The sequence below is a fragment of the Notolepis coatsorum genome (assembly GCF_963971535.1).
Source record: "Notolepis coatsorum genome assembly, chromosome: 10".
Classification (NCBI taxonomy): domain Eukaryota; kingdom Metazoa; phylum Chordata; class Actinopteri; order Aulopiformes; family Paralepididae; genus Notolepis; species Notolepis coatsorum.
This window is the reverse complement of record NC_140174.1, coordinates 12,934,323-12,961,621: the sequence shown is the minus strand read 5'-3', so window position 1 is coordinate 12,961,621 and position 27,299 is coordinate 12,934,323. Positions and strand designations below refer to the sequence as shown.

At 44.0% G+C, this 27,299-nt stretch overlaps 1 protein-coding gene across 2 annotated transcripts; it reads right to left on the bottom strand.

Moving 5' to 3' along the window:
• Positions 1-26,986, bottom strand: anks3 (ankyrin repeat and sterile alpha motif domain containing 3). 2 transcript variants are annotated; one of them, XR_014620153.1, is made up of 15 exons: positions 26,800-26,986; positions 25,671-25,869; positions 24,204-24,325; positions 23,866-23,947; positions 20,153-20,270; positions 19,797-19,949; positions 17,325-17,453; positions 15,936-16,051; positions 15,541-15,804; positions 14,010-14,134; positions 12,217-12,358; positions 8,736-9,015; positions 7,996-8,067; positions 1,474-1,614; positions 1-424 (listed from the first exon to the last, which is right to left on the bottom strand). XR_014620153.1 is itself a non-coding variant. In XM_084322741.1 (15 exons), the coding sequence occupies exons 1-14, from the start codon at positions 26,964-26,966 to the stop codon at positions 1,532-1,534; spliced, it is 2,052 nt and encodes a 683-aa protein (XP_084178867.1). In that variant the 5' UTR covers positions 26,967-26,986; the 3' UTR covers positions 1-424; positions 1,523-1,531. The 2 variants fall into 2 exon arrangements, 1 of the variants encoding a protein (XP_084178867.1); XM_084322741.1 differs by having other exon boundaries at positions 1,523-1,614.
• Between the last annotated feature and the right edge of the window lie 313 nt (positions 26,987-27,299).

The following is a 27,299-nucleotide window of genomic DNA, read 5'->3' as shown; positions in this document are numbered from 1 at the left end:
GCAAACGATGTAGTTCATCTGGTAGAATCATCACAGCAGGACCGCCGCTGGTCCTCAGGTCCAGAAGAAGAACCTGGTGAGTCCAGTCTACCCTCCTCCTCTCTGCACGGCCCACGATGCAGCTCTCACTGTAGCAGTACCGTACACTACCAGCACGAGCAGGAGTGAGTCGCCTCCCTGCTCGCTTGTCGTTTTCCCTGCAGGAGCCGCCGTGCCTCGTCTGGATCCGGCCGGTTCCGGTCCGTGGGCCGGCGCCGTGGTAGAGAAGCTGGGGGGGGGGGGGGCTGCGGCCGCTCCGATGACTGCTCTTGTCCGGTCGGGGCAGGACCGGCTTCGTTTCTCCCTCCGGGTGCCCGGTCCGTCCAGTGTGTGTGTGTCCAGGGCGCTAGGCCTCCCCCTCCGTCACGCTGTCGTCAAGCAGAACCTGCCGGATCAGAACAGTTCTGTTCACTCATGTGAGTGGTTAAAGCTGCTGTGAGCGGTGCTTTCTCTATTAGGACAAGTGGTCTACATGTTAAAATAAGTGGTCTACATGTTAAAATAAGTGGTCTACATGTTAGAATAAGTGGTATACGTGTTAGAATAAGTGGTATACGTGTTAGAATAAGTGGTCTACGTGTTAGAATAAGTGGTCTACATGTTAGAATAAGTGGTCTACATGTTAGAATAAGTGGTCTACATGTTAGAATAAGTGGTCTACATGTTAAGATAATAGCTCTACATGTTAAAATAAGTGGTCTACATGTTAAGATAATAGCTCTACATGTTAAAAGAAATGGTCTACGTGTTAAAATAAGTAGTCTACATGTTAAGATAATAGCTCTACATGTTAAAATAAGTAGTCTACATGTTAAGATAATAGCTCTACATGTTACAATAAGTGGTCTACATGTTAAGATAATAGCTCTACATGTTAAAATAAGTGGTCTACGTGTTAAAATAAGTGGTCTACATGTTAAAATAAGTGGTCTACATGTTAGAATAAGTAGTCTACATGTTAAGATAATAGCTCTACATGTTAAAATAATAGCTCTACACTCTTACAGCCATCACTGATAGTGTTTGATCAGTAACATGGGTCTCTCAGTCCCTCCGCTCTACTGTAAACACAAAATACATGTTCTGGTATCCCTTCCAAATTTATCAGGAGAGATAACTCCACACTGCAACAATGGTCTGACCACAATAAGAAATACAACTTAGTTATAAGCAAAGGTGTCCTTGAAACAAGTTAAATAATCAACCAGTGCAGTAAGCAAATTTGGCATGGCAAGACCTCTTGAAATAAGTACAAATATCTAGGGTTTTCTCTCCTGATTGGATAAAGTGAGAAGGGATACCAGAAGATGTATTTCCCGTTTACTGCAGAGCAGGAGGGACTGGGAGACCTGTGTTACTGACTCTGTATCAGTGATGTCTGTCGGAATGTAGCGCTACTTAACACTTATTTTAAAACAAGAAAATACCACTTACAGCATCTTTAAGTACAGCTACTCAAAACGATATGTATCCATGGGTTCACCTGTCTCGCCTAAGGCTGCTCCCAGCTGTCGGTGAGCTTCTCCGGGACGCTCAGCCGCCTCAGGCTCTGGAGCACCATGTGCAGAGTCCCTCCTGGGGACGTGAACACAACCAGACAGTGTGAGGAGACTCCACTCATTAAGAGATCACGCTTTCCACACAAGTGCGGATATTTAGCTAAACGCACATTTTCCTTTACGTTTGGTTTGATTGAACATTTTTATTAACAGATTGCAGAATAGGTACAGTACAGCTCAATTCACACAATTGTTAAGGGGATGCAGACCAGAGAGTAGGGCTGGGCGATATGGCCAAAAATGATATCATGATAACGATATGATAATGTTATCATATGTGGGCGGCTGGGTGGCATAGCGGAGATTGCGCTCGTCACCAATGCAAGAGACTCCGGTATCGAATCCCAGTCTCAGCATTGCCTTCGGCTTGGGCCGGCCGTCGTACTGGCTCATTTGGCAGTCAGCGGGTGGAAGTCGATGGGTGGGGATTGGACATTGTGGACAGCGACCCCTACAGGTCGGTTGGGAGACGCCTGCACAGCAGAGACAGGAAGTGGAGAGGGTAGTGTGAGCCTCCCATGCGTTACACCTTGCCAATGAGAGTCCGCGCTGGCAGGCGAAAAGATGTGACAGGCTGCCTCCTTGTGTGCCGGAGGGAACACGTGATGCAAGGCTTCTATCCTCTCTACAACCGACAAGTGGGGGGCATAGTCGAGCAACGTTCAAGACAGGGGAGGGGAGAATTGGATACACGAAATTGGAATGGGAGAAAAATAGAAAATAAGGAGAAAAAGTGGATAAAAAAAAAATAATGTTATCATATCACTTGATATCGATAATTATCGATATTGTTATAAGTATTAAAAAATATATATGTATATATATATATAAAGAACAGATGTGTGTTTATTTTGCAGCAATTCTTTGTCGTTGCCGCCATCTTTAGTGTTACAGCCCCTCACACTCCAGTTCTCAGGCTGCAGCTGGTTTGAAAGCGAAAGTAAACAGGCTTCTCTGCTGGCTGTGGCTCCAGGGGAGTTGAATAGTTCTGGCTCTGCTAGTTTCTTTTCTATCTTTTGGCGCTTTTTTGGTGGACATGTGTCTCGCGACTGGAGACTAGCTCTGCTAGCACACGGTTTCAAACTGTATTTTAAATTAGAAAGCAAACAAAATAAATGGACAAGAGAAAAATAAATCTCAATTTGGTCAGTATTGTCAGCAAAGCCATTACTTTAAGTTGCAGGCAAGAAAGACAAGTCTGTCCACTGTCTCTGGTTTTAAAACTGCACTGTTGCAGGTCAAAAAAATTTATAAATATATCGCGATAATTATTGTTATCGTTTTATCGCCCAGCCCTACCAGAGACTTTTGTCTTGATTACATCAGGGTCCCCCATTTTCAATTCATGACATTTATGACATACACAACATACAGATAAGAATCTAATCTAATCATCTAAACTAATCTAATCATGACATTTAAGACACAGATATACAGTACTGTTACATTTGTGACATACAAGATATGCAAATATACAGTACTGTTAAACAGATCCTAACAGTAAATATATACATACGAGGGGGAGGGAAATGTACATTAGGAGGGGGTGGGTGGGTGGGGGGTGGGGGGTGCAAGGTGCAATATGTAAACGGCATTTTCGGAAAAGAAAATGGAGATTTTCGAAAACGCATTTTAAAGTGAAGATTTTCTTAAATATCTGTGTCAGTGGATCCGTGTAGCCATGTTAAACGTATAGTCTAGAGCAGGGGTTGGCAACCTGCGGTCTCAAGCCACATGCGGCTCTTCATCCACTCTGCAGTGGCTTCTAGGGCTGACCTTCAAAGCTTTTTTTGGCAATCGAAGCTTCGGGGCCGAGCTTCGATTAATTCAAAGCTTCGAAAAAAAAAAGAAAAAAAAATTAATTATATATTTTTTTATATCTTATGTTGTGGGACTTGTACAGCACTTTGGTAAACTTTGTTGTTTTTAAATGTGCTCTATAGGGGAGCTCCAGTAGCTCACCGCGTATCTCGGCGCTATTTCGGCGTCGGGGACAACCGTGCACGTCACGGATCTGGGGTACACGAGTTCGACTCCCGGACTCGCCGTATTTTCTCAGAGTGTCTTCCCCTGATCTATATCCCATTCAACCTGTTTCTGTCGGTCATGCTTGACCAGAAAAAGCGATAACCGCTAAAAAATGAAATAAAAAAAAATAAAAAGAAAATGTGCTCTATAAATAAAGTGGATTGGATTCATTAATTAAGTAGCCCCTTTCGTGACTGACGCAGCCAACAAGGTTTCACTCGGCTGCGCTGCCTGGGTGCAGTGGGGCTGCTCTCATAGCCAACGACATGACATTACATAATTATGTTGCAACCTTCGTCTATCAAGCAAACAATTATATTATATTTAATTTATAATTTATAATTTATAATTATATCAGACAATGCACCTACAAAAGCAGATGATTACAATTAAATTAGCCAACTTGGTAACACATTAGTCTTATTAATGTTTTGTGTGGCGTCGCCGTCGTGTACAAGTTGTTGTAGAGGCATTGTCTTTGGGGCGCCCTCGTGGCATATACCATAGTGCCTCGCGCACCTACGCGGCCGGCCAGGGTCCGATCCCAGCTCCCGTCGTTATTTGTCGCATGTCCTCCCCACCTCTCCTCCTGTTCGCATATTTTAAAGTGTAACCACACGTCTGATGACTTCTTCGTCGACATGTCTGCTGCACATGTCCTTGTTGTTTTCAACACAGATAATCTCCACGTGCTTGTTGTAGAGAGGTGGAGTCGAGGCGCCGCTTACTTTCGTTTCATTGGAATGGAGGCGCAAGATTTTTTTTAACTTCGATTTTTTTTTTTATGTTAAGTATTTAAGACAGCCCTATTGGCTTCCTGTAGATTTGAAAAATAATAATATGGAAATAAATAATGGTTATTTTCTATTTAATTGTATGAATTAAAAAGGGTTTAAAATGTCATCAATTAAATACGTCGCACCCCACGCCTCTCCCTGCCGTCTGCAGGTGGCTACTTTTGAGTTTCGGACCTCCCATTAAGTTAACCATGGATAAATAAAATAAAAATGTAAAGTAGAGGGTTAAATTCAGCGTGGACAGATTAATTAGCTTCCACTATTAATGATGCAGGCTTGATATGTGGCGAGAAATAAGCGAGCAACAAAAAAAGTCACTCGCCACTTAAAGAAAATCAAAAGCATGTATTTAACAAACTCAGATTTTCTAAACGGTTTTATATTAACACTTTGGCTGCCAGGAGCCGTGTTAAAGCGTCATTCCCGGCCATGCTCAAGTTGCCGATGACGCTTTACAGCGTCTTTAATATCAATATTTCAAAAATCTGGAATCGGATTTATATTTCCCCTCCGCTGGCCTGAGATCCACCAGGAGGACCCACTGAGCTCTCTGGCGGTTCAGGAGCGCCATCTGGTGGCCGATCGGCGCAATCGCTTAACAGGAAGCGCAGTAGAGGTTTTGCTGGACGGCCGTATTGCTTCCGGGCACTCGGTACATGTCCCGGGACTCTGGCTCGTCACGCTACATAGCGATCGATTGCCAATAACTCGATAAACAACATGATTTGGACGTATATACCATTATACAAGCTGGAGATGGACCGGGTAAATCGCCATCCCATAATGATAACATTTCTACTCTACGATGATCGCCCAACGGCGCGCGGAGACTGGGGTGAGTTTTAGCGTGTAACGTTACCGTCTTCGATACTAACTGCTATTATCAACATTTGACCCACATTAGATGATTGGTATAACGCTGCCCACGGAATTATAAACGCCCCCTCGCCCATCCGGTCAACATCAGATGACGTGTAGTAACTTCTAGAAGTACGTCTAGTTGGAATTTTTTATATCGCGCTGATTGCCATCAAACTGTATTTCATCATCAATATAATGCATTTGGGGCTATATATCACGTTCTGGAGAAAGCTGCAGAAAGAGATGAAAACATACTTATACATTAGACCATACTTTACTATGAATATGTGAATGAAAAAGTTTAACGTTGCTACACAATGAACAATACATATAGGACTTTGAATGGGCCCTAATAATGGCAATGTAGCAATAGAATTTAAAAAGTTATAGCCCTGCAAAGAAGGGGACTTTCTCCATAGACAAATAGAGCTGGCAATCTATGGTATATCATGAATTTAACCCATGGCAGCCAAAGTGTTAACTTAATAAATAAACAACAACTAAAAATCTACTTATGTCAACAAAAATGTCCAGTAGGCCTAACAGATACGCGCTGAAACACTGAGTGTTGACACAGAGTACTAACGGAGTATTTTAACACTTTGATCGCCATGGTTAAATTCATAATTTACCATCCCTAGCCAGCTCTATTTGTCTATGGAGAAGTTCCCCTTCTTTGCAGGGCTATAACTTTTTAAATTCTATTGCTAAATTGACATTATTATGGCCCATTCAATGTCCTATATGTATTGTTCAGGGTGTATCAATGTTATACTTTTTCATTCACATATTCATACTAAAATACGGTCTAAAGTATAAGTATGTTTTTATCGTTTTCTGCAGCTTTCTCCAGAACTTGATTTATAGCCCCAAATGCACTATATTGATGATCAAATACAGTTTGATAGCGATCGGTACCAGATGAAAAATTTCAACTGGAGGTACTTCTAGAAGTTACTACGTATCATCTGATATTGACCGGATGGGCGAGGGGGCGTTTATAATTCCGTGGGCAACGTTATACCATTCATCTAGTGTGGGTCATATGATCATCAGATCAGTTAGTATAGAAGACGTTAGAAAATAACGTTGAAACTCACCGTATCTTCCTTGCGCCGTGGGACGATCAGCTTGGAGTAGACAGTTTTCGATTATGGGATGTTGATCCTGATGAACCATTTCCAGGTTGTATAATACTATATACGTCCAAATAACGTTGTTTATTGAGTTAGGGCGAGCGATTGATTATCCAGTGTGTTGAGATAGAGTCCTGCTAATGATCGCGAGTGCCCGGACGATTTATGGATGGGCACTTCCTGTTTGACGAGTCACTTCCTGTTGGCGATCTGCCGATCGGCCACCAGATGGCGCTCTTGAACCGCTAGAGAGTTGAGTGGAGATCAGCAGTATATCTCAGGACCCCGGAGGAGAAATATGATTTCGATCACAGATTTTTGAAATATTGACATCAAAGACGAGTTACGGCGTCTTCGGCAGAATGAGCATGGCTAGGAATGACGTCTAAACACGTCATCGGCGATTAAAGTGTTAATGAGGCTATTATTATTATTATTATTTTGCAACAAGATAGCCTACATACAAGCGCTTCTCTCCGTTACACGCAAGCAGCGTCTGCCGGTTGAATCTGTCTGACGGCGCACTGGAGTAGATAGAGAAACTATATGAAATATAGAAATACTGTAAATGCGTTCGTTAGAGAAAACTAATTTCAATAGAATATGCCCTATTCTATGTGCACTGCCAGCCAGCCAGCCAGCCAGCGGACAGCGCCGGTTAGCCTTCGGGAGAGGTGTTAGTTGGACAATGCCTAGGCTAACCGGCACTGTCCGCTTCCATTCATTGTGCTAAGCTAGGCTAACGTGCAGCCAGATAGCTTTCTACTGAACGCACAGAGAGGAAACTGGTATCAATCTTCTCGTCTCTCTGGAGAAGACGGTAAGCTAATTTCCCAAAATGTTGGCGTGTTCCTTTAAGAACTGTTCTGCCTGTACCTCCCCTCCCCCGCGCTGCTATGATACCTGAACTTCCCCAAGGTGATCAATAAAAGGAACACTTGGCTTGTGATGGAATCGCCCAGATGGGATCTTAATGGCAGGTGGAGACGGGTCGAAGCACACGTCTGAATCCTTTGATCTAGTCTGCGTTACGCACAAAACCCACGCGCACGTGGCCGTCCACACAGAGTCCGACTTCAGAGCGGGCGAAAGCGCACGGAGCAAGGCACATTTACATTGGAACAGCTGTAAATGCCTAGTCTATATACGAAGTCAGTCCCCGTTTGAAGATTTTTTTTATTAAGATTTCCAGTTCCAGTGTTCTATTGTCCATTTTGCATGTATAACCAACAGTTATTATATAATTAATTAGAATGTTAGAATACATTTTAGAATGATGAAATCAGTGCGACTGTACTCCTGAAAAAGTATAGTATGGTTTATTTGTATTGGGAAAGATACAGACACATTAGCTGGTTGAACAACATCTATATGTGTGGTAATAATGCAGATAGAGTGTATTTCTGTGAAAATGCGCGTGGCGCACGCCTCTGAATCCAACCAAAGCGATTCAATTCGCTGCCCTCCCGCACGCAGCCGGTGTGAACAGCGACACCTGTTAACATGGGATCGAAAGTGAAGCGCTGATCGCCCGCGTCCCGCGCCTGGTGGGTTTCGTGCGTTACAGTGTCTTACCCAGTTCTTCCTCGTGGGAATCCAGCCGTCTCATCAGCTCAGCGACGCTGGAGCACTTCAAGCCCTCTCCACCTACAGGGACCAGCGGGGAAATGTGTACATTTTACACAGTGTCTTTACACCAGTACATGATTTGGTCGTGCACCCATTCTTGGTACAGCATGGTATTAATCGATGACCTTGCATTCTGATGAATAGCCGTCTTAATTTGCATATAGTTTTGCATTGATGATTGACAGTGACTCGAGACTATTACGTTTCTCTGCCACATGCAGTGGCAGACATAATAGGTCTTCTGTTATATCATTTAACAATGTCGACATAAAATAACCTAATATGTTGCATCTCTTGTATCATTTAACTGGAGTTACACGTGTAACCCTCACTCGCTCACTCTGCTCCTTCTGTCCTGCAACAAGGGGGACAGCTCTTCTAGTTGTTGTACTTTAGCTATTGAATCTCTGTAAGAAGGCAGGCAAAATAATTAAAAAACATAATTTCAATAAAGTAGCAAACAAAAAGTTCCAAATAAATTATTTGTTTAAGTACAGTGTATCAGGTATAAACTGGCCCCACACTTTCACTACACAAAAGAAAATACAAACAACACATTAACAAACAACACAACACCATGCTGCTACGATGCCTGAATTTCCCCAAGGGGATCAACAAAGGAATAATCTTATCTTATAGTTGCGCTGCATCCCTATACCATTGTTTAGAGGAAGCCCTGCACTTACACCCACTTTCACCACCGGTATGACCTTCGACCTTCCCCTCGGCGCCAGGGTAGGGGCTGCCGTTGCTGTCGGCGCTGAGGCGTGACAGCAGCTCCGCGCGGCAGGCGCGGGCCTCCTCCAGCGCGCCGTTCATGTCCTGCGCCAGGCGGTGGTCCTCCACCAGCTCGTCGTGGACCCTCCTCCACGCCATCTTGTCCTCCATCAGACATCCCTCCATCACGGTGCGCAGCTCCTTCTCCTGAGACACCTGGCCCTGCAGGTTCTCCGCCTCCTCGCAGCGCTGCCAGAAGCCCATCCCACTGAGTGTTAAAGGTGCTAGAGATGACATTCGGCCACTAGATGGTGCTATAGATGACATTCAAATTTTATTGCCTATATTTATGTCTTTCTACTATTACCCTGTCCATACCTGTACCTCCCACTCCCCCATTCTGCTATGACACCCACATTTCCCCAAGGGGATCAATAAAGGAATATTTTAACACTTTCGGGGCCAACCATGTATACCGTAAATCCTCAAATAGAGGAGGGACCTCCAATAAAGGAGGGGCCTCTTATAATGGACGGGGGTGTTGATGCATTTAGACAAACACAGGCCGGTCTCTAATATGAGGTCGCAAAAAAAAGTTTATTTTTTTATTTTTCGTGCCGTGATATAGAATGAGATAAACTCTTGCCAATGGAAATCAAGTGCTGCCTCCCGCTACACTGACTACCGTACATTAACGTTTCCCTCTGGTTAGCTTTAGTCATAATATCTATATCTGTGGTGTCAGCTGGATGATGTTAACGTTCGCTATCTATATGGTGTTGGCAGACGAGGCTGGCGTTTGCCAGTTAACACATTACAGACCACGATGGCTATGATAACGTTAGTAGCTAAAGCTACTGCATGTCAACAAGTCGATTCGATTGAGGAAGTCGAGAAGGTACCACACGCTAAACCGTCCCCGGACCCCACATGTTGCCGTTAAAAGGCATACTGGGACTCCGAAGGTGCAGTACCAGCCAGATCCTGCTAGTAGGCAGTATCGAGAGTGCAGTAAACCCTGTTCCAGACCGGGTGCTACACTCAAATGTCTCCGGGTGCACTTTTCTAGTAATGGGAAACCTAGGGCTTCACTCGATCGCATTGAATCGTTTTCGGGACCCCCGATCCATATGTTGTGGTGGGTTATGTCGTGGATCTAATGGACATACGATGGACCAGATGGCGATCAAACAATTGGAATATTCTTTTTGGAATACCACCTACCACAGGTAAGGTCCATCAGACGTCAATTTCAGCTTGATCGTGCAAGGTTTTCATACCCATCCCCCTGATCGGCGTGTGTTGTAGTAATAACGAATGCCTTACTGGCAATCAAATAATCAACCCTGCTTTAATCCAACCATGATTTCACATTGATTGTTGCGACCATGTGTAACGTACTGCAGAACGTATGCCGTTGGTGACGATCAAAGCATTAAAAAACGCATTAATGATGAAACATAATACCTATGATACAGATTTGATTTGAGAATAATAGCGGGTCCAGGCAAGAAACGGCAACGGTTATAGTATAATACACACATAAGGCTATTCCTCAACATTTCGGGAATTACCCCAGACCGATCTAAAAACATACTTATATTCACCACGGTATGCGCGAATGTATGCATGGAAAATGTATCTCTTTTTTGCATCTTGACCGGAAGAAAGTCACTGTCAAATGACCATAGTATTGTATCCATAGCTATAATATAGAGTATAGTTATAGCTCTACAAACAAGGTGACGGACTCCTATCTTTTAAAGCATGGCAGTGAATAGATGGGGCCCGAAAAGGGCGTGGCACCCAATGTGTTAACTATAGCACAAAAAAATATCTGACTCTTGCCATTTTAATTTCTGAGAAATTGGTAATTACCAGGCTAATAAATGTAGGCTATGTCACCAGTCAGCCATCCAATGGGAGAGGGGGGTATGCTCAGATTCTAGTCACAAGACTTTCTATCAAATTAAAATAGCATACAAGTCCTTTCAAACAGTTCTATTAATATTTTTGTACTGCGACTTCCTCCCTACATCACTTCACTGCTGGAGTGGAGCTTAATACACTTTAAAAGAATCTGCTTTTAGCTTCTGTGCCCCAGAAACATGGAATGCTTTGCAACGCACTTTAAAACTCAATTCATTAGTATCTATTGATCAGTTTAAATCTTTAATATAAAACCACTTCACCATAGTCTGCAGTTTGATTATTTTAAGTGTTTAATTGATTGACTCTGTTTCTATAGTGTTATTTTTTTTGCATTTATCATGTGTTGTATTTCTCAACGTCATTGTAAAATGAGAGCTCTCAATGATCCCTTCAGATTAAATAAAGAATGAATGAATGAATGAATGACTAGAGCTTATAGAATTAAGGGGATCCGCTTGCAGGCTCCAGTATGTTCAAAATTCAGCTGCCAGGGTTCTAACCCGCACCAAACCCTGGCAGCACATCACCCCCACCCTCATCCACCTCCACTGGCTCCCCATCAAATCCTGCATCACCTACAAAACCCTCCTGCTCACCTACAAATCCCTCCACGCTCTGGCACCCCTACACTCAGTCACGGTCCCTGCGATCCATGGACACCGGTCAGCTCTCCATCCCCCGAACCAGACTGCGGACCTTCGGGGACAGAGCCTTCAGTGTGGCAGCTCCCACCCTCTGGAACTCCCTCCCCGCAGAACTCCGCAACGCCCCAACTCTGGACTCATTCAAAAAACTGCTCAAAACCCACCTCTTCAACTTGGCCTTTAACCCCTAATTTCTCACTTTGTATGTTGTGTCTGTCCACTGTGTTTGTTACTTTTGTAATTTTTCCCCCCTATGTAAAGCGACCTTGGGTCTTTTGAAAGGCGCTATATAAAATGAAGCTATTATTATTATTATTATTATTATTATTATTATTATTATTATTATTATTATTATTATTATTATTATTATTATTATTATTATTATTATTATTATTATGTGTTACTGAGATAAATGGCTTCATTACATCACTGAAAATAGCCAATTACTGAGAAAAACATATACAAATATTTTAAATGTCCTATGAGGGGGCTATGTAAGGGCTATGTGAGTCATCATCAGGATAGGCTACTAAAAAAACCTGCACTTTCCCCCTTAGGTCATAGCTTGAGGGTGAATTGTTCCAATAGGGAGGTTGGTTCAGGCTTAGTTTAGTTCAACTATCTTTATCTTTCTCTTTTTGTCCTTTCTCTATGTTCATTTACTGTCCTGTATGGTTGTTGTTGACTTTAAGTTTGTTGTTGTTTTATGTCAGGTGTTGCTCAAAAAAGAGCTCTTTGAGCTCAAGCTTCTTACATACTCAGCACCTTTATACACTTTCTGTCATGGTCAATGTATTTGACTGTTTTGCTGAAATGGTGCAAAATAAAAAATAAATAAATACCTGGTGAAATAAAGGTTAAATAAAAAAGGAACCTTGTGGAGCTGGATGGCCATCTCCTGCATCTCGGCCTCCAGCTGGTCGGCGTAGGCCTGTTCCAGAGCGTCGCCGGGGGGCCGCGCGCTGCTGTGCCACCTGGCGATGGCCGAGGTCATCTTCCGCTTAGGACCAAACAACCTGCAGCACACAGAGCATGGGGTCACGCTTAGGACCAAACAACCTGCAGAGCATGAGGTCACGCTTAGGACCAAACAACCTGCAGAGCATGAGGTCACGCTTAGGACCAAACAACCTGCAGAGCATGAGGTCACGCTTAGGACCAAACAACCTGCAGAGCATGAGGTCACGCTTAGGACCAAACAACCTGCAGAGCATGAGTTCACGCTTAGGACCAAACAACCTGCAGAGCATGAGGTCACGCTTAGGACCAAACAACCTGCAGAGCATGAGGTCACGCTTAGGACCAAACAACCTGGCATGTCATGAGATCATAACAAAACCTGGAGAGATGTGAGGGAACAGAATGGTGTGACGTGGAAGAAATCAAGTATATAATAAGATTAGATTCAAATGTATTGTCATCATACAGCACCAAGTAGAGTACAACGGAAAGAGGTTTGGCATCCAACCAAAGGTTTGCCAACTGCATGATCCTCAGCCAATATGACTGCAAGTACGTACTGGTATAGTGGTATTACAGTGGAATGTAAACACAGGCTACAAACCAGCCAAAATAAGACCATACGATTGGTCCTAAATCTGCCACCTCGAACCCATATTGAGCCATGTCACTTCAATGAGGTGGGATGGCTCCCTGTGGAGCAGAGGGTCTCCTTTCTGAAACTGGGACATATGTATAAAATGTTAAATGGATCTGCCCCCAGATATTTATGCTCTCGTATTGTCCTGCGTGGCCAGGTCCACGGACGACAGTTACGGTCTGGACAGCTCTCAGTTTATGAGCCTAGAAAGGGTTCCTATTCACAGAATGGCTTTCTGTCTACAGCCTGCCGGCTGTGGAACTCTCTGCCCAGGGCCATCCAAAACTCCCCCACTATTGCTGTCTTCAAGAGGGGTGTGAAGCGACATCTGCAACAATAGGTTGCAGAGGGTGCTTGGCCACCACTCTTGAAGAACAGGAACATGACATGCTGTAATGAGGCTCTTAGAAAATTGTGTTGTCTATTTTATCTACTTGTTGTATCTATTTTATCTTAACTCTTTCTTTGTGATTTATTGTATTTTTCTTGGGACCATGTTGGAAACAAGTCGACAGACTTTCACATGTTATCCTTGTACCCCTTGTTTTTATACTATTGTATAAATTGTATGTACTAAATAAAAATCAAATCAAATCAAATCAACCAGAGTGCAAATGTAACAGTAAAGTGCAACAGTAATATACAATGTACAGGTGGTTCAACTGGGTATAGAATATTCTCTCTCTCTCTCTCTCTCTCTCTCAAAAATTTTGAGGTAGAAAAATGCTGTTTTTGAGTACTTGATTAAAAATACAAAACAATGAATAAAAAAATAATATTTTTTACAGATGTGTTCCATAAACTCACAGGAATTGTGTAAAATTGCTCAAATAGTGAAAGAAATAGTAAAATAGTTCCCCTTTAATTTTCATAATGCGATAATTTGCTGTGTAATTAATTAATCTAATTAACGCGATAAACTGATAGCTCTATATATATATATATATATATATATATATATATATATATACAGCATTATTGTACATGCTACCATACAGAGGTATATGGGTTATATGCAGGTGTATAAGAGTATCATTTGAAAGAGGGAGAGAAATCAGGTCTCTTACGTGATTCCTACTTCTTTGAGGTCGTTCTCCGTGAGCGTGAGGAAGATCCTCAGGTCGATGTCCTGCTCCTCCAGCAGGGGGACGTACTTGGAGAAGCCGATCTGCTCCAAGAACTCTGCCAGATCCTACAGCAGTAAAAAAACATTTCAGTCGAGACGACTCGTGCATTGAAATAAGAATTTTATTTGAGCATGAATAAAAACGGATTTTATTCTGGCTCCGTTTCTAAAATCACTCCCTGCTAAGCATAATGTAAAGCCAGCCAGCCAAACATAAGAGCAGAGAGTGATCAATTACAAAACCCCTCTTAAAACATAAAAACCATATAAAACAGAGCCCACAGGTGGATGCCTGGGTGGTGGTGGTGGTCGGAGCAAAAAGCATGAGCAAGTATGAGAGCTGCACTGGCTTCCCATCGCTGCACGAATCCGCTTAAAAGGTGTTTGACCTGGCATACCGTGCAGTGAGGGGAACGGCTCCCTCTTACCTCCGGTCAATGGTCTCTAACTACACACCCTCAAGACCCCTACGCTCTGCATCTTCTAACTACACACCCTCAAGACCCCTACGCTCTGCATCTTCTAACTACACACCCTCAAGACCCCTACGCTCTGCATCTTCTAACTACACACCCTCAAGACCCCTACGCTCTGCATCTTCTAACTACACACCCTCAAGACCCCTACGCTCTGCATCTTCTAACTACACACCCTCAAGACCCCTACTCTCTGCATCTTCCAACTACACACCCCCAAGACCCCTACGCTCTGCATCTTCCAACTACACACCCTCAAGACCCCTACTCTCTGCATCTTCTAACTACACACCCTCAAGACCCTACGCTCTGCATCTTCTAACTACACACCCTCAAGACCCCTCCGCTCTACATCTTCTGGCCACCTCAGACCCACTCCTATCCGAGCTCCTGGAGGGTCATCAAAGAGAAGCAGGCTATTCTCTGCCCTCGCTCCACAATGGTGGAATGAACTTCCCACCATAGTCAGGACAGCTGAAACCCGGCCAATTTTCTAAAAACACACCTCTTCAAACAATATTTTAAATAAAATAAAAACCTAACCTTCTTACGGTCTTTTACTATTATGTATCTTACTACTATGCTCCTATACTTATACTACCTATCATGTTAATATGTCTATACTATTATGCACTCAAGTTCGACAATATTTGACGAACAATCTTACTGACCCTTAGCTGCCAGAGTTGTACCCTTCCTGCTGACTTGTTCTACACAACTTGTACGTCTCTTTGGATAAACACTTTCAGCTAAATGACTGGATGTAAATGTAAGTTGCAACAGTATGAAGCAAAAGCAGCAGAGACTGTGACATGGAGCTTGCAGTTTAAATAAGATCCACCTCTTAGATGACATAGTAAGTGCTGACTCGTGATGCAGCGCCACTCAAGGTGACCGTCTGAACTGGCTTGGTTGTTCAGGTTAAGAAACCAAGACATCCCATAATAACACAAGGGTCCTGAGCATCCAATGGGTTCCAGAGCTTTAAGGACGTACCTTCGGCCCGGCGTAAGAGGGGGAGGGGTCGACGGGCGAGCGCACCCCACCGGTCCCGCCGCCCCCGGGCGAGCGCACCCCACAGGTCCCGCCTCCCCCGGGCGAGCGCACCCCACAGGTCCCGCCTCCCCCGGGCGAGCGCACCCCAAAGGTCCCGGTGCCCCCTGGTGGCGGGGCGTCGCTGCTGCAGTGCCGGCTCTTGCCTTTGGAGTGATGGCCCTTGTTGGGGCGTCTGGAGCAGCTCTTCTTGGCCTGGTCCGAGTCCTGCGGGACAGAGAGAGGGGCAGCGTCCAGAGTCAGTGTGCCGCCCGGCAGAGACGCCGCTAACGATGTGTGACTGCAGTACAGCTGTGGTGTTGCGTGTGTATGTGTGTTGTGTGTCTCTGTGTGGTCACCTCGTTGCTCTCCACAGAGCCCTCCCTGCTGAGTCCGATCACACGAGGAAGACCTTCACTGCTGCTGCTGCTGCTCCTCATGGTCGGCATGTCGTGGTCAAAGAACGGACTCTCGTCTGAACGGGAAGCACAGTGGCAGCACTCAGCACAGTACAGCACATAGGCAGGACAATCTCAGCAGTCTCAGCACAGTCAGATAAGATATTCCTTTATTGATCCACTTACAGCACAGACTCAGCACAGTACAGCAGACTCAGCACAGTCACAGTACAACCGCTAGTGTAAGATTTTAAACTAATCCATCTGTGTTTCCTGTCGTCTTCCTTGAAGTAATCAAGGATGAAAGCATAGCGATAGGAATTGCAATAAGCATATAGCTATTTCTTTCCCATCTACATTATTTCAGCTCTAATGCTGCTGTATATACCGTGTATATATCCACATCAGTCTGTACTAGGCCTGTCCCCGACTAAGGATTTGTATAGTCGACTTTGATTGGCCAAAATGTGTCGATAGTCGACTAATACCACCCCCCCCCCCCCCCCCCCCGAAAGAAAAAAGAAGATATTATATATATATATATATATCTTCTTTTTTTTGTATTATCCCATTTGGGCTGTGGGGTGCTTAATGTCTGAAGGAGTCGACTGAAGGCTTCTTGTCCTCTGCAGAAGCATGCAATTAGTCCACTGACATCTTGATATTTGTCTAGTCTAGTGTGTTCATTAGACGGGTGAAATCCTCTTTCAGTCCCTCTGTGCCCGTTTTCTTAGGGAGTTAGCCTCACTGGTATGCGCACCATTAGCGTTAGCCACGCTTCTAGGCCTCTTTGCTTTTGGAGAGAATAATAATAATAAAAAAAAAATATTATATATATATTTTTTTTGCAATCGACTAAGATGTTGGCTCGACTACGGCTCCTTTCGATCGATTCGTCGACTAGTCGAGGTCAGCCCTAGTCTGTACATACCTGCATATAATCCTTTTTACATATCTGTAAATACTATATGTGTACATATCCCTTACCTACTCTTACTAGTTACACTGCTGGCCAGTATGACTTACTACCATAGTGTCTTTATACCTGTATCACTGTAGATATTAATACTACAACTCTGTACATACATCTGATTAGCACTATTACTCAGTAGTACTGATTTATATATTTTATACCCAGTTTAACCACCTGTACATTGTATATTACTATTACACTCTGGTGGGATGCCAAGCTTCTTTTCGTTGTACTTGTGCTGCATGATGACAATACATTTTAATCTAATCTAATCTAATGTGGTCGACGGACGGAGATGTTTCGTCTCCTACCCTAGCGGGGGCGTAGATGTCGTACAACAACACTGAGGTTATTATGGGCTGTCGTTAGCGCTGTACCTCTGCTGCTGCTGTTGCTCTGTCCGTCCAGCTCGTTGATGGGAGAGGTGACGTCACGGTAGCAGATGCCCTCGCTCTGTTCCCCCACGTCACGGAACGTCATGTAGCCCGGCGGCGCAGCGGGGGGTTCTAGAGAGGAAGCAGGAGACGCCGTTAACCCTTTTCACACCGTTAACCTTTTCACGGTGAACCGTCCGTAGTGTGGTAGTGAAAGGGTTAACCTTCTGTAGTGTGGTTGTGAAAGGGGTAACCCTTTGTCATGTGGCAGTGAAAGGGTTAACCTTCTGTAGTGTGTCGGTGAAAGGGTTAACCTTCTGTGGTGTGGCAGTGAAAGGGCTAACCTTCTGTAGTGTGGTTGTGAAAGGGTTAACCTTCTGTAGTGTGGTTGTGAAGCGGTTAACCCTTTGTCGTGTGGCAGTGAAAGGGTTAAAAGGAACACGCGGACATTATGGGAAACGCATCTCACCGTCTTCTCCAGAGTCAGACGAGAAGATAAGACACCAACTTCCTCTCTGCGTGTTCAGTAGAAAGCTATCCGGCTGCATGCTAGCCTAGCTTAGCACAAACTAATGGAAGTGGATACGGACCAGCTAGCCTAGCTTAAAACTCTGGGAGAGGCTAGCTGGTCCGTATCCGTGTCCATTCATTTGTGCTAAACCAGGCTAGTGTTTCTACTGAACGCACAGAGAGGAAATAGGTGTCTATCTTCTTGTCTGACTCTGGAGAAGACGGTAAGCACGTTTTCAAACATTTACATTCACACTGTCATTTAGCATTTTATCCAAAGCGACTTCCAAGTTCTGTACGACAAGTCAGCAGGAAGGGTACAACTCTTTCAGCTGAGTAACAATGTTCGTCAAACATTGGGTGTTGCAGTGTTGAGTGCATAGTAGTAGAGACATATTAGTATAGTAGGTAGTAATATAGGCAAGGAAGATTAATTAGTGGAAGAGTGCATGATAGTAGAAGGTTAGTTTAAAAATGTTCCCCTTAATTTCAGATATTGATATGGCGTGTTCCTTTAAAACGTAGCCTTAACACTTTCAGTGCCCATGACGTCATATCTCGTTTTATCAGCCCAATGCCTGAATGCCCACGACGTTTATTAGCGTTTTATTTTTTTATTAGCGATCTGAATTCATATTTCATCAACCGAGTCTCCCGTTGGTACAGCAGCCCCTGTAGGAGCTCAGATGTGAAAAAAACCGCCCCTATCGTCTCCCAGATGGTAATGCACCCTTTTGGAATGGACTCAATGAAAATGGATGAGAAAAGACAAATCCGGAATCCACATTTTACTTCTCAGGCATGTAACCCGAGCCGATCGGATTCATTGTGGACCCTCAGAACAGCGTGGAATACTTATGTACAGTATGTAGCGTTGGATCAATAAAAGCGATCGATATTTGGAATGGCGATCAGGAATTGGAATAATCTTTTTGGATAACATCTGATCTCAGGTAAGGAATCTATTTGACCAGTCTTAGGATAATCAGACCTGTTTTCACGGAGATATAAGCTTTTCCCCTATGTGTGTTGGCTGTGTGGCTGTGCGAGCGATCAGGAAATAAGAGAATACATTTTTCAGATCGCCTATATAGCGTGCATACGTACACATGTACTATCGATAATCTAGCGTTTATTTGAAAACGATTCATAAATAGGCCGAAAAATGACAACGTTTTTGTGTATTCTAGAATATTCCAGTAAAGGGCGATTATCACGGAATCTTTATATTTTCCTTGAAAACGAGGGCTGTCCGTTTCGACAACGTTGACTGCAAACAAGTCATTGATAAGCGACGGGCAGATTAGACACAGCCATAATTTAAAACATAGATTAGGCGTTTTAACGCTATCATTGAAGTGGGTGGTGGCACGCAAGCACTAAATCGTGCGCACCCTGCTGGCACTGAAAGTGTTAACAGCACAAAGGAGCAGTACAAGACACACACATCTCTATCCTGTCTCTTAAAAACTCTTGAACGGGCGCTCCAGTGGCGAACCACATAACGCGCTGAGTCGCGGCACGGCCGACCCGGGTTCGATTCCTGGACCCGTCGTTATTTGCCGAATGTCTTCCCCCCCAAACCATTGAACACAAAAAAAAAATGCTATTTTTTTTAATAAATATCCTCAAACAAAATCCTCAATTTGAATAAAGTCATTAATCTGATTAAATTTGTATTTTTTTTTTATTATTAAATTAACTTTCTTGAATATAACTCATCAGTTTTAATACTATAATATTAGTGTAGCCTAAACTTTATCTGCAACTGTGAAGAAAACCCCCATTGGTTTAAACAGAATGAATAGACACATTAAAAAATATATATATATATAAAAAAAAAAAAATATTATTAAAAATTAACTATTCGAATGTTGATTTAGAATTCGAATGCCAACGTAACGAACGAAGGTCCAAACGTTCAAACGTTCGGGCTCAGCCCTATGACTGTCAGGGGACTCTCACCACAGTGTTTGCTGGTGGGGCCTCCTACTCTGAACTTGGCGATGGCCTGGGGCCCGTCGTGGATGCTGGGTCCTTTGGCCCGGTTCCGACCCAGCCTCAGCCTGGGGGGGGCGCTGTCCGAGTCCTCTGAGGAACTCTGGTCCTCGTAGTGTCCTGGGGGGATGACAGAAAGACACGTTAAGAGACACTTAACCCCCAACTGCTCCTGATGAATTCTGAAAAGTTGTCAGATATGAGAAGTTCAATTTCATTTATAACTAAATTTTGAAAGAAATTGCAGTTACTGCGGTCAGCTTCTTCAGGGCAGTGTAAAGAGTCGACTAGTTAGCTATGTTGTTGAAAGTGTACCATAGTACCTGGTCTGGCCTTGGGAGAGCGTGCGTCGATGAGGCTGGCGATCTTGGTGTAGCCGTACAACATGGCCAGGGCGCGGGCGGTCTCTCCTTTGGCGTTCCTCTCGTTGACTTTCACCTTCTGTACGAGTGTAAACACAAATAAAAGTTGTTTACAATTACATCCAATGCTCTTAGATTCAAGAGGTTTATTTGTCACATACCTGTACATACCAGGGCATACAGTGAAATGTGGGTGGCCATGCCCGCAATGCTCTTATATTCGATTAGATTCAAATGTATTGTCATCATACAGCACAAGTACAATACAACGAAAAGAGGTTTGGCATCCAACCAGAGTGCAAATGTAACAGTAAAGTGCAGTAGTAATATACAATGTACATGTGATTAAACTGGATATAAAATATACTACTGAGTGTAGTGCTAATCAGATGTATGTACAGAGTTGTATTATATAAATAGAGACAGTATGACTACTACTAGCCAGCAGTGTAACTAGTAAGAGTAGGATACCGTAATTCCTCTAATAGTAACCCCGGCTTGTATTTGTTTCAACTGTAGCGGATACCAGGCTTGTATTAGGAGGAGGCATGTATAAAAGAGAGGCCTATATTTCTAATTTTCAAACAGATCATAATGAATAAATCAACATTTTGTGTCAGTTTGAACCCAGTAAAATGTACTGGGTTCATTTATTGAAACCAAGTACTGTATGAAATACGGTAGTAAACAGTGCAATTACAGGTGGCCAAAAAAAGTTAAATAAAATAAAATAGTGCAATCACAATACTGATATAATAATAATAATAACTTCATTTTATACAATTCTGAGGTAGGCTTACTCTCTTGGTAAACATTAACACCATACCATTATATGGTATTTACTGCACAGCCAGGCCAGCATATAACAACAATAACAAAATATATTGCCTATGGTAAATCCGTTGAGGGAAATACCGTAATTCCTCTAATATACATGAAACCCGGCTTGTATTAGGAGGCCGGCTTATAATTGCTTAGCTCAACAGCGCACCCGGTCATTAATAGAGACCCGGTTTTTAATTGAATACCGGTTACTATTAGAGGAATTACGGTATGTACAGATATAGATATAGTAAAGAGACTATGTGCAGGTAAGTACAGACAGGTGAGGATAGGTATATATGCGGTGAGAATAAATATATATGGTATATACAGCATTATAGTACATGCTATCATACAGAGCTAAGGGTTATGTGCAGGTATATGGTATATGAGCGGTTATATGCAGGTATATTCATTCTTGCTGATCGGTTTCTCACACAGGAGTGTCAGAGCTCGACAGCGAGTGCATTCTCCTTTACGTTCCACTTAGTCGGACGACGTTCCCCTGTCAAACGTCTCCAAAGCGGTGCTACCTACACTCTATACTTTCCTTAACCTATTGAGTAAATAATATTGTATTATTCTTTTGTCTCTTTTATAAATGAGAACCGAAAATGAGTTGAAAAAAGTTAAATAATTGAATATGCAGCCTTGTTGATTCTCTGTGTCCATGGAAACGACAATGACCGCAGCCATAAAGATATAATAATAATAATAATTAATTTAATTTATATAGCGCTTCTCAATGCCCTGAAGTCGCTGACAATAGTCGGGAGCAAAGTAAAAACAAAGAAACAAAAACAAAGGAACAACAAAGAAACAAAAACAAAAGGAACATGAGACCATGGGGGGAACAGGGAAGACAGCATGATAGCACAAACAGACAGGAGACAGACATCAATCAGGTTGGAGGGGGGGGGGGGGGGGGGGGGGGGTTGAAGGCCAGGGAGAACAAGTGGGTTTTGAGGCGAGCTTTGAAGGTGGAGAGTGTAGGGGAGTCTCTGATGGACTGAGGGAGGGAGTTCCAGAGTCGGGGTGCAGTTCGAGAGAAGGCCCGATCGTTTTTTGAGTTTGGATGTCGGGACAGTGAGGGAGGCAGTGGAGGAGGACTGGAGGGAACGGGTGGGGCGGTAGGGAAGAAGGAGATCAGTCAGGTAGGGGGGGGGCCAGGCTGTGGAGGGCTTTGAAGGTGAGGAGGTATGGTTTCCTTACACCGAGAACAGTGCTACCTTTATTACATCACTGTGTGCAGGAATCCCTGTCTGTCCCAACAATAGCTTGAATCTCACACCTAGAGAGACAATGTCCCCTAACCCCCCTCTTCTCCGTCCACAAGAGAGCTGGACCCCATTCTCCTCCAGTGTCTCCCAGCTGGCCAGGATGAGAGCTGGACCCCCTTCTCCTCCACTTTCTTTTTGTTTGTTTAACCTTTATTTACCCAGGGTAGGTTCGCTGAGCAGATGCTCTTTTTCAGGAACGCCCTGCTTCACATTCACACAGTTCCATTCACACCTGGGAGCTGCCCAGTACAACCACAGTCGACACCATTGGCCACTGAGCAACTCCACTGGAGCAGTTGGGGGTTAAGTACCTTGCTCAAGGGCACTTCAGCGGTTGGTGTTCCTGCCGGTCCCGGGGATCGAACTGGCGACCTTCCGGTCACAAACCCGCTTCTCCAACCTTTAGGCCACCGCTGCCCCCTAGGCCACTGCTGCACCTCAGTGTCTCCCAGCTGGCCAGGATGAGAGCTGGACCCCCTTCTCCCCCACCTCAGTGTCTCCCGGCTGGCCAGGATGAGAGCTGGACCCCCTTCTCCTCCAGTGTCTCCCAGCTGGCCAGGATGAGAGCTGGACCCCCTTCTCCCCCACCTCAGTGTCTCCCAGCTGGCCAGGATGAGAGCTGGACCCCCTTCTCCTCCAGTGTCTCCCAGCTGGCCAGGATGAGAGCTGGACCCCCTTCTCCCCCACCTCAGTGTCTCCCGGCTGGCCAAGATGAGAGCTGGACCCCCTTCCTCCACCTCATGTCTCCCAGCTGGCCAGGATGAGAGCACTCCTCATTTAACCTACATGTACTTTGTTACTATGCGTTTCACTAGTAAATCTATATTGATCATGAAGATCCGTCTACAACCATAATTGAGGAGTCCGGTTCCACCGGTTCCATCTACATTCGTAGATGTTCAGACGAGCTTCATTTGTGGTTATTAGTGATACTCTATACACCCAATTCAAACTCTCTAGGGGCGGAACCGTTTAGCAGGCTGTGGCGTAGAGACTAGGGCTGGGTATCGCCACTGATTTCCCAAAACAAGGTCCCGAATCGATTCGATTTCCGATTAAATGCTATAAATGTAAATGGTTCAAGGAACCCACTAACATGTTGCATTGATTGTTAAAAATAAGAATTAAGAATTTACTCTCAAGCAGTTACATGAATGTACTTTTTATTGGAACATTGGCTTTTGCATAATATGTCACGTCTGGGTGATGTCTCAGTAAGTGGTAGATTTGTTGTATTTCCACAATCATTATCTATGTTTTTCAGTCACTATAGCCAATGGAAATGCTAGAAAATGGTCACGTGGGCTGGGAGAACCAATGGACAATGCCTATCCCGAGGCCAAACTTAATTGCAGACCACTGGTCTACACCCTCCCCAGACCGACAGTCAGGGGCAATGCGCGCAACGACCAGGAAGGGAATTGGCATAACGACTAAATTGGGGGATTTTTTTAAGATCGATCTTGGGATTTTATGAAACGATAATCGCTAATTCAAATGAAGATCGATTCAGAACCCAGCCCTAGTAGAGACAGCTCTGTATAGAGAGTGTGTGTGCAGAGTTCTACTCACGTGGTCCAGCAGGTACTGGACTATGATCTCGTGTCCAGAAGCAGCCGCCTCCATCAGGGGAGTGAAGCCGGTGAGCGGCTCCCTGTGGAGACAAACACCTGGTGTCAAGTTTCACACTGTCTGACAAACAATACCTATTATTTATTTATTTTTTTATCCACTTTTTCTCCTTATTTTTAATACCTTTAAGGCCTTAAATTTAGAATTATGAATTCAATACTTTTTAATACCCTTCAAGGCCTTAAATTGAGAATTATGAATGTAAGACTTTTTACTACCCCTCAGACACCCTGCCAGCCTGAATGTTAGTCTGTGTTGATCTGGATGAAGAGACTCACTTCACGTTAGCGTCAGCGTTGTTGTCCAGCAGGAAGCGGACCATCTGCTGGTGACCGGTGCTGGTGCAGTGGAGCAGAGCCGTCCAGCCACGAGAGTCCTTCAGCTCCAGCTCAGCGCCTTGCTGACAGGGGACAGAACAACTGAGGACGTTTCATATGCACTACACACCCTCGAGACCGCCTACGCTCCTTGTCTTTAGAACAACTGAGGACGTTTCATACGCACTACACACCCTCGAGACTCCTACGCTCCTTGTCTTTAGAACAACTGAGGACGTTTCATACGCACTACACGCCCTCGAGACCCCTACGCTCCTTGTCTTTAGAACAACTGAGGACGTTTCATATGCACTACACGCCCTCGAGACCCCTACGCTCCTTGTCTTTAGAACAACTGAGGACGTTTCATATGCACTACACACCCTCGAGACCGCCTACGCTCCTTGTCTTTAGAACAACTGAGGACATTTCATACGCACTACACACCCTCGAGACCCCTACGCTCCTTGTCTTTAGAACAACTGAGGACGTTTCATACGCACTACACGCCCTCGAGACCCCTACGCTCCTTGTCTTTAGAACAACTGAGGACGTTTCATACGCACTACACGCCCTCGAGACCCCTACGTTCCTTGTCTTTAGAACTGAGGACGTTTCATATGCACTACACGCCCTCGAGACCCCTACGCTCCTTGTCTTTAGAACTGAGGACGTTTCATATGCACTACACGCCCTCGAGACCGCCTACGCTCCTCGTCTTTAGAACTGAGCATGTTTCATACGCACTACACACCCTCGAGACCCCTACGCTCCTTGTCTTTAGAACTGAGGACGTTTCATACGCACTACACGCCCTCGAGACCCCTACGCTCTATTTTGAATTATTCTCTCCTTTTTTTTTTTAAATGGTCCCACACAATGCTTCCCTTTGTCTGCTTCATTTTGTCATGACTTAAGTTGCCGCCACTCGCTAAAAGATTCCCTCGCTTCTTCTATCTAGACACCAAGGAAGTTTCCTCTTCATCACAGTTATATTGCGCCCTCTATCTGTTCATTGAAACATGACTTGGAAATACACTAGACGGACAACACATCGTTTGACAGTAGATTGAGTAAATTTCACGTGTTCGAGTAAATCCTTAACGATCAATCAATCGATCTTCGATTAATTGTTAACATCCCTATACTACTATGCACTCAGAGTGTAATACTCAAGTTCAACACTATTTGACGAACAATCTTACTGACCCTTAGCTGCCAGATTTTTTGTTACCCTTCCTGCTGACCTGTTGTACACAACTTGTACGTCTCTTTGGATAAAAACTTTCAGCTAAATGTAAAATGTAAAAATAGCAGCACATGCATCGGACGACGAATTAACGCATTTTGTAAAGACAAAACACGCCACGACGTCATCAGCACTGTGTTCACCCCGTCAGGGCGTCAGCTCTCATCACGGTTTTGTACCTGCAGTAGGAAGTATGCGATGCTTTCGTTCCCACAGCTGGCCGCCAGCATCAAGGGCGTGACTCCTTTGGCGGTGGTGGCGTTGACGTTCACTCCGGCCTCCAGCAGCAGGTTGGCGATGTTGTCGTGGCCGATGTAGGACGCGTACATCAAAGGAGTCCAGCCACCAACGTTCTGGCCATTCAGGTCCACCTCCCGTCTGGAATGAGAAAATTTGTTTTTGGCTATGTTCACACTGCAAGCCTTATTAGTGCTCAAATCTGATATTTTTTTGGTTTGGCTGTTCACATTCTTTTTTAAATGTGGCTTCCAGTGTGATGTGGCCAAGATCAGATTCCAGTGTGAACTGGTCACACACTCCTGAACTGACCCGCATCATGCACATAGTAACAATAAAGAAGATGGATGTAAACATGGAGAACACTGAAGTCACAGTTTATGGTTTAATTTATAAGTTGACGTTCAGTGGAGGGGGCCAGCTTATTCAGATGATAATGAGGCGAGGAGGAGGTGAAAGAGAGACATTTCTTCTTTCAATATGCTTTCAAACACAGAGCGGTTATGATACGTCCCCTCAAGTGTTGCTTGTATAGAAGGTAAACACCTCACTGTCCCTCCACTGACCACCTCCATCACATCTGTCTTCACTGTTTGTATTCACAGTGACTCCAGTGCAGAATTGTCATGAATGTCAATCTAGTGTGACGTAAAAGTCCCATGAATTCTGACCGAGGTTGCATTGCAAAGATCAGACCTGTATCTTATTTAGGACCACATATGAAAGTGGCCCAAATCAGAATTGAAAAGATCAAGATTTGATGTAATTTGTGCTGGAAGATAAACATATCTGAAAAGAAAACGATTCAACCCGCTTTTGCCTGCAGTGTGTGAACGTAGCCTTTTAGACTGCAATCATCAATCGGCATTCAGCACACAGACATCTACAGTAGTTCTGCTGCTGGATTTTTGCATTTTGTACTTGTATTGTATATTTTGTATAGTGTTTGGTCTTTATTCTTTTTACTGTATGAAGCACAATCTCAGGAGGCTCATACAGAACCAAGCATTTCACTGTATAATGTAATAATGTGACAAATAAAACTTATTTTTTTAAAGTGGACATACTCACTTCTTGATGCATCCTGCGACTACATCGTACTGGCCGATGGAGCAGGCAGTGTGGAGGTCAAGGGGGACGTTGAGCTCTTCGGGTCGAACCAAGTTGTCACCGAGCCATAGAGACAGACTGGCACCCAGCTGCTCGCATTCACTGGCCTCGTCACTTAACTCTGACATCCTCACCTCTCCTGGTCTCTACACACCTTTAAATATAAGTTGAATGAATGAATGAATACTTTATTTAACAGATTGCAGAATGGGTACAATACAGTACGGCTCAATACACACAATTGGTAAGGTGATGCAGACCTTTACATCAGGGTCCCCCATTTTCAATTCATAGTGACATATGACATACACAACATACAGGTATTTCGTACTGTTACATTTGTGACATATACGATATTCAAATATAAGAGTATATACATATGATGGGGAGGGGACTGTACATTAGGAGGGGGTGGGAGAGAAATATATATACATTAACTAACTTATATCAACACGGTTTAA

Coding starts and splice junctions, on each gene's coding strand:
- anks3 (XM_084322741.1), bottom strand. CDS start 26,966: ATGTCAGAGTTAAGTGACGAGGCCAGTGAATGCGAGCAGCTGGGTGCC. Junction 19,950..20,152: donor CTCTCCCAAGGCCAGACCAG/GTACTATGGTAC, acceptor TCATCCCCCCAG/GACACTACGAGGACCAGAGT. Junction 17,454..19,796: donor CCCCACCAGCAAACACTGTG/GTGAGAGTCCCC, acceptor CTTCCTCTCTAG/AACCCCCCGCTGCGCCGCCG.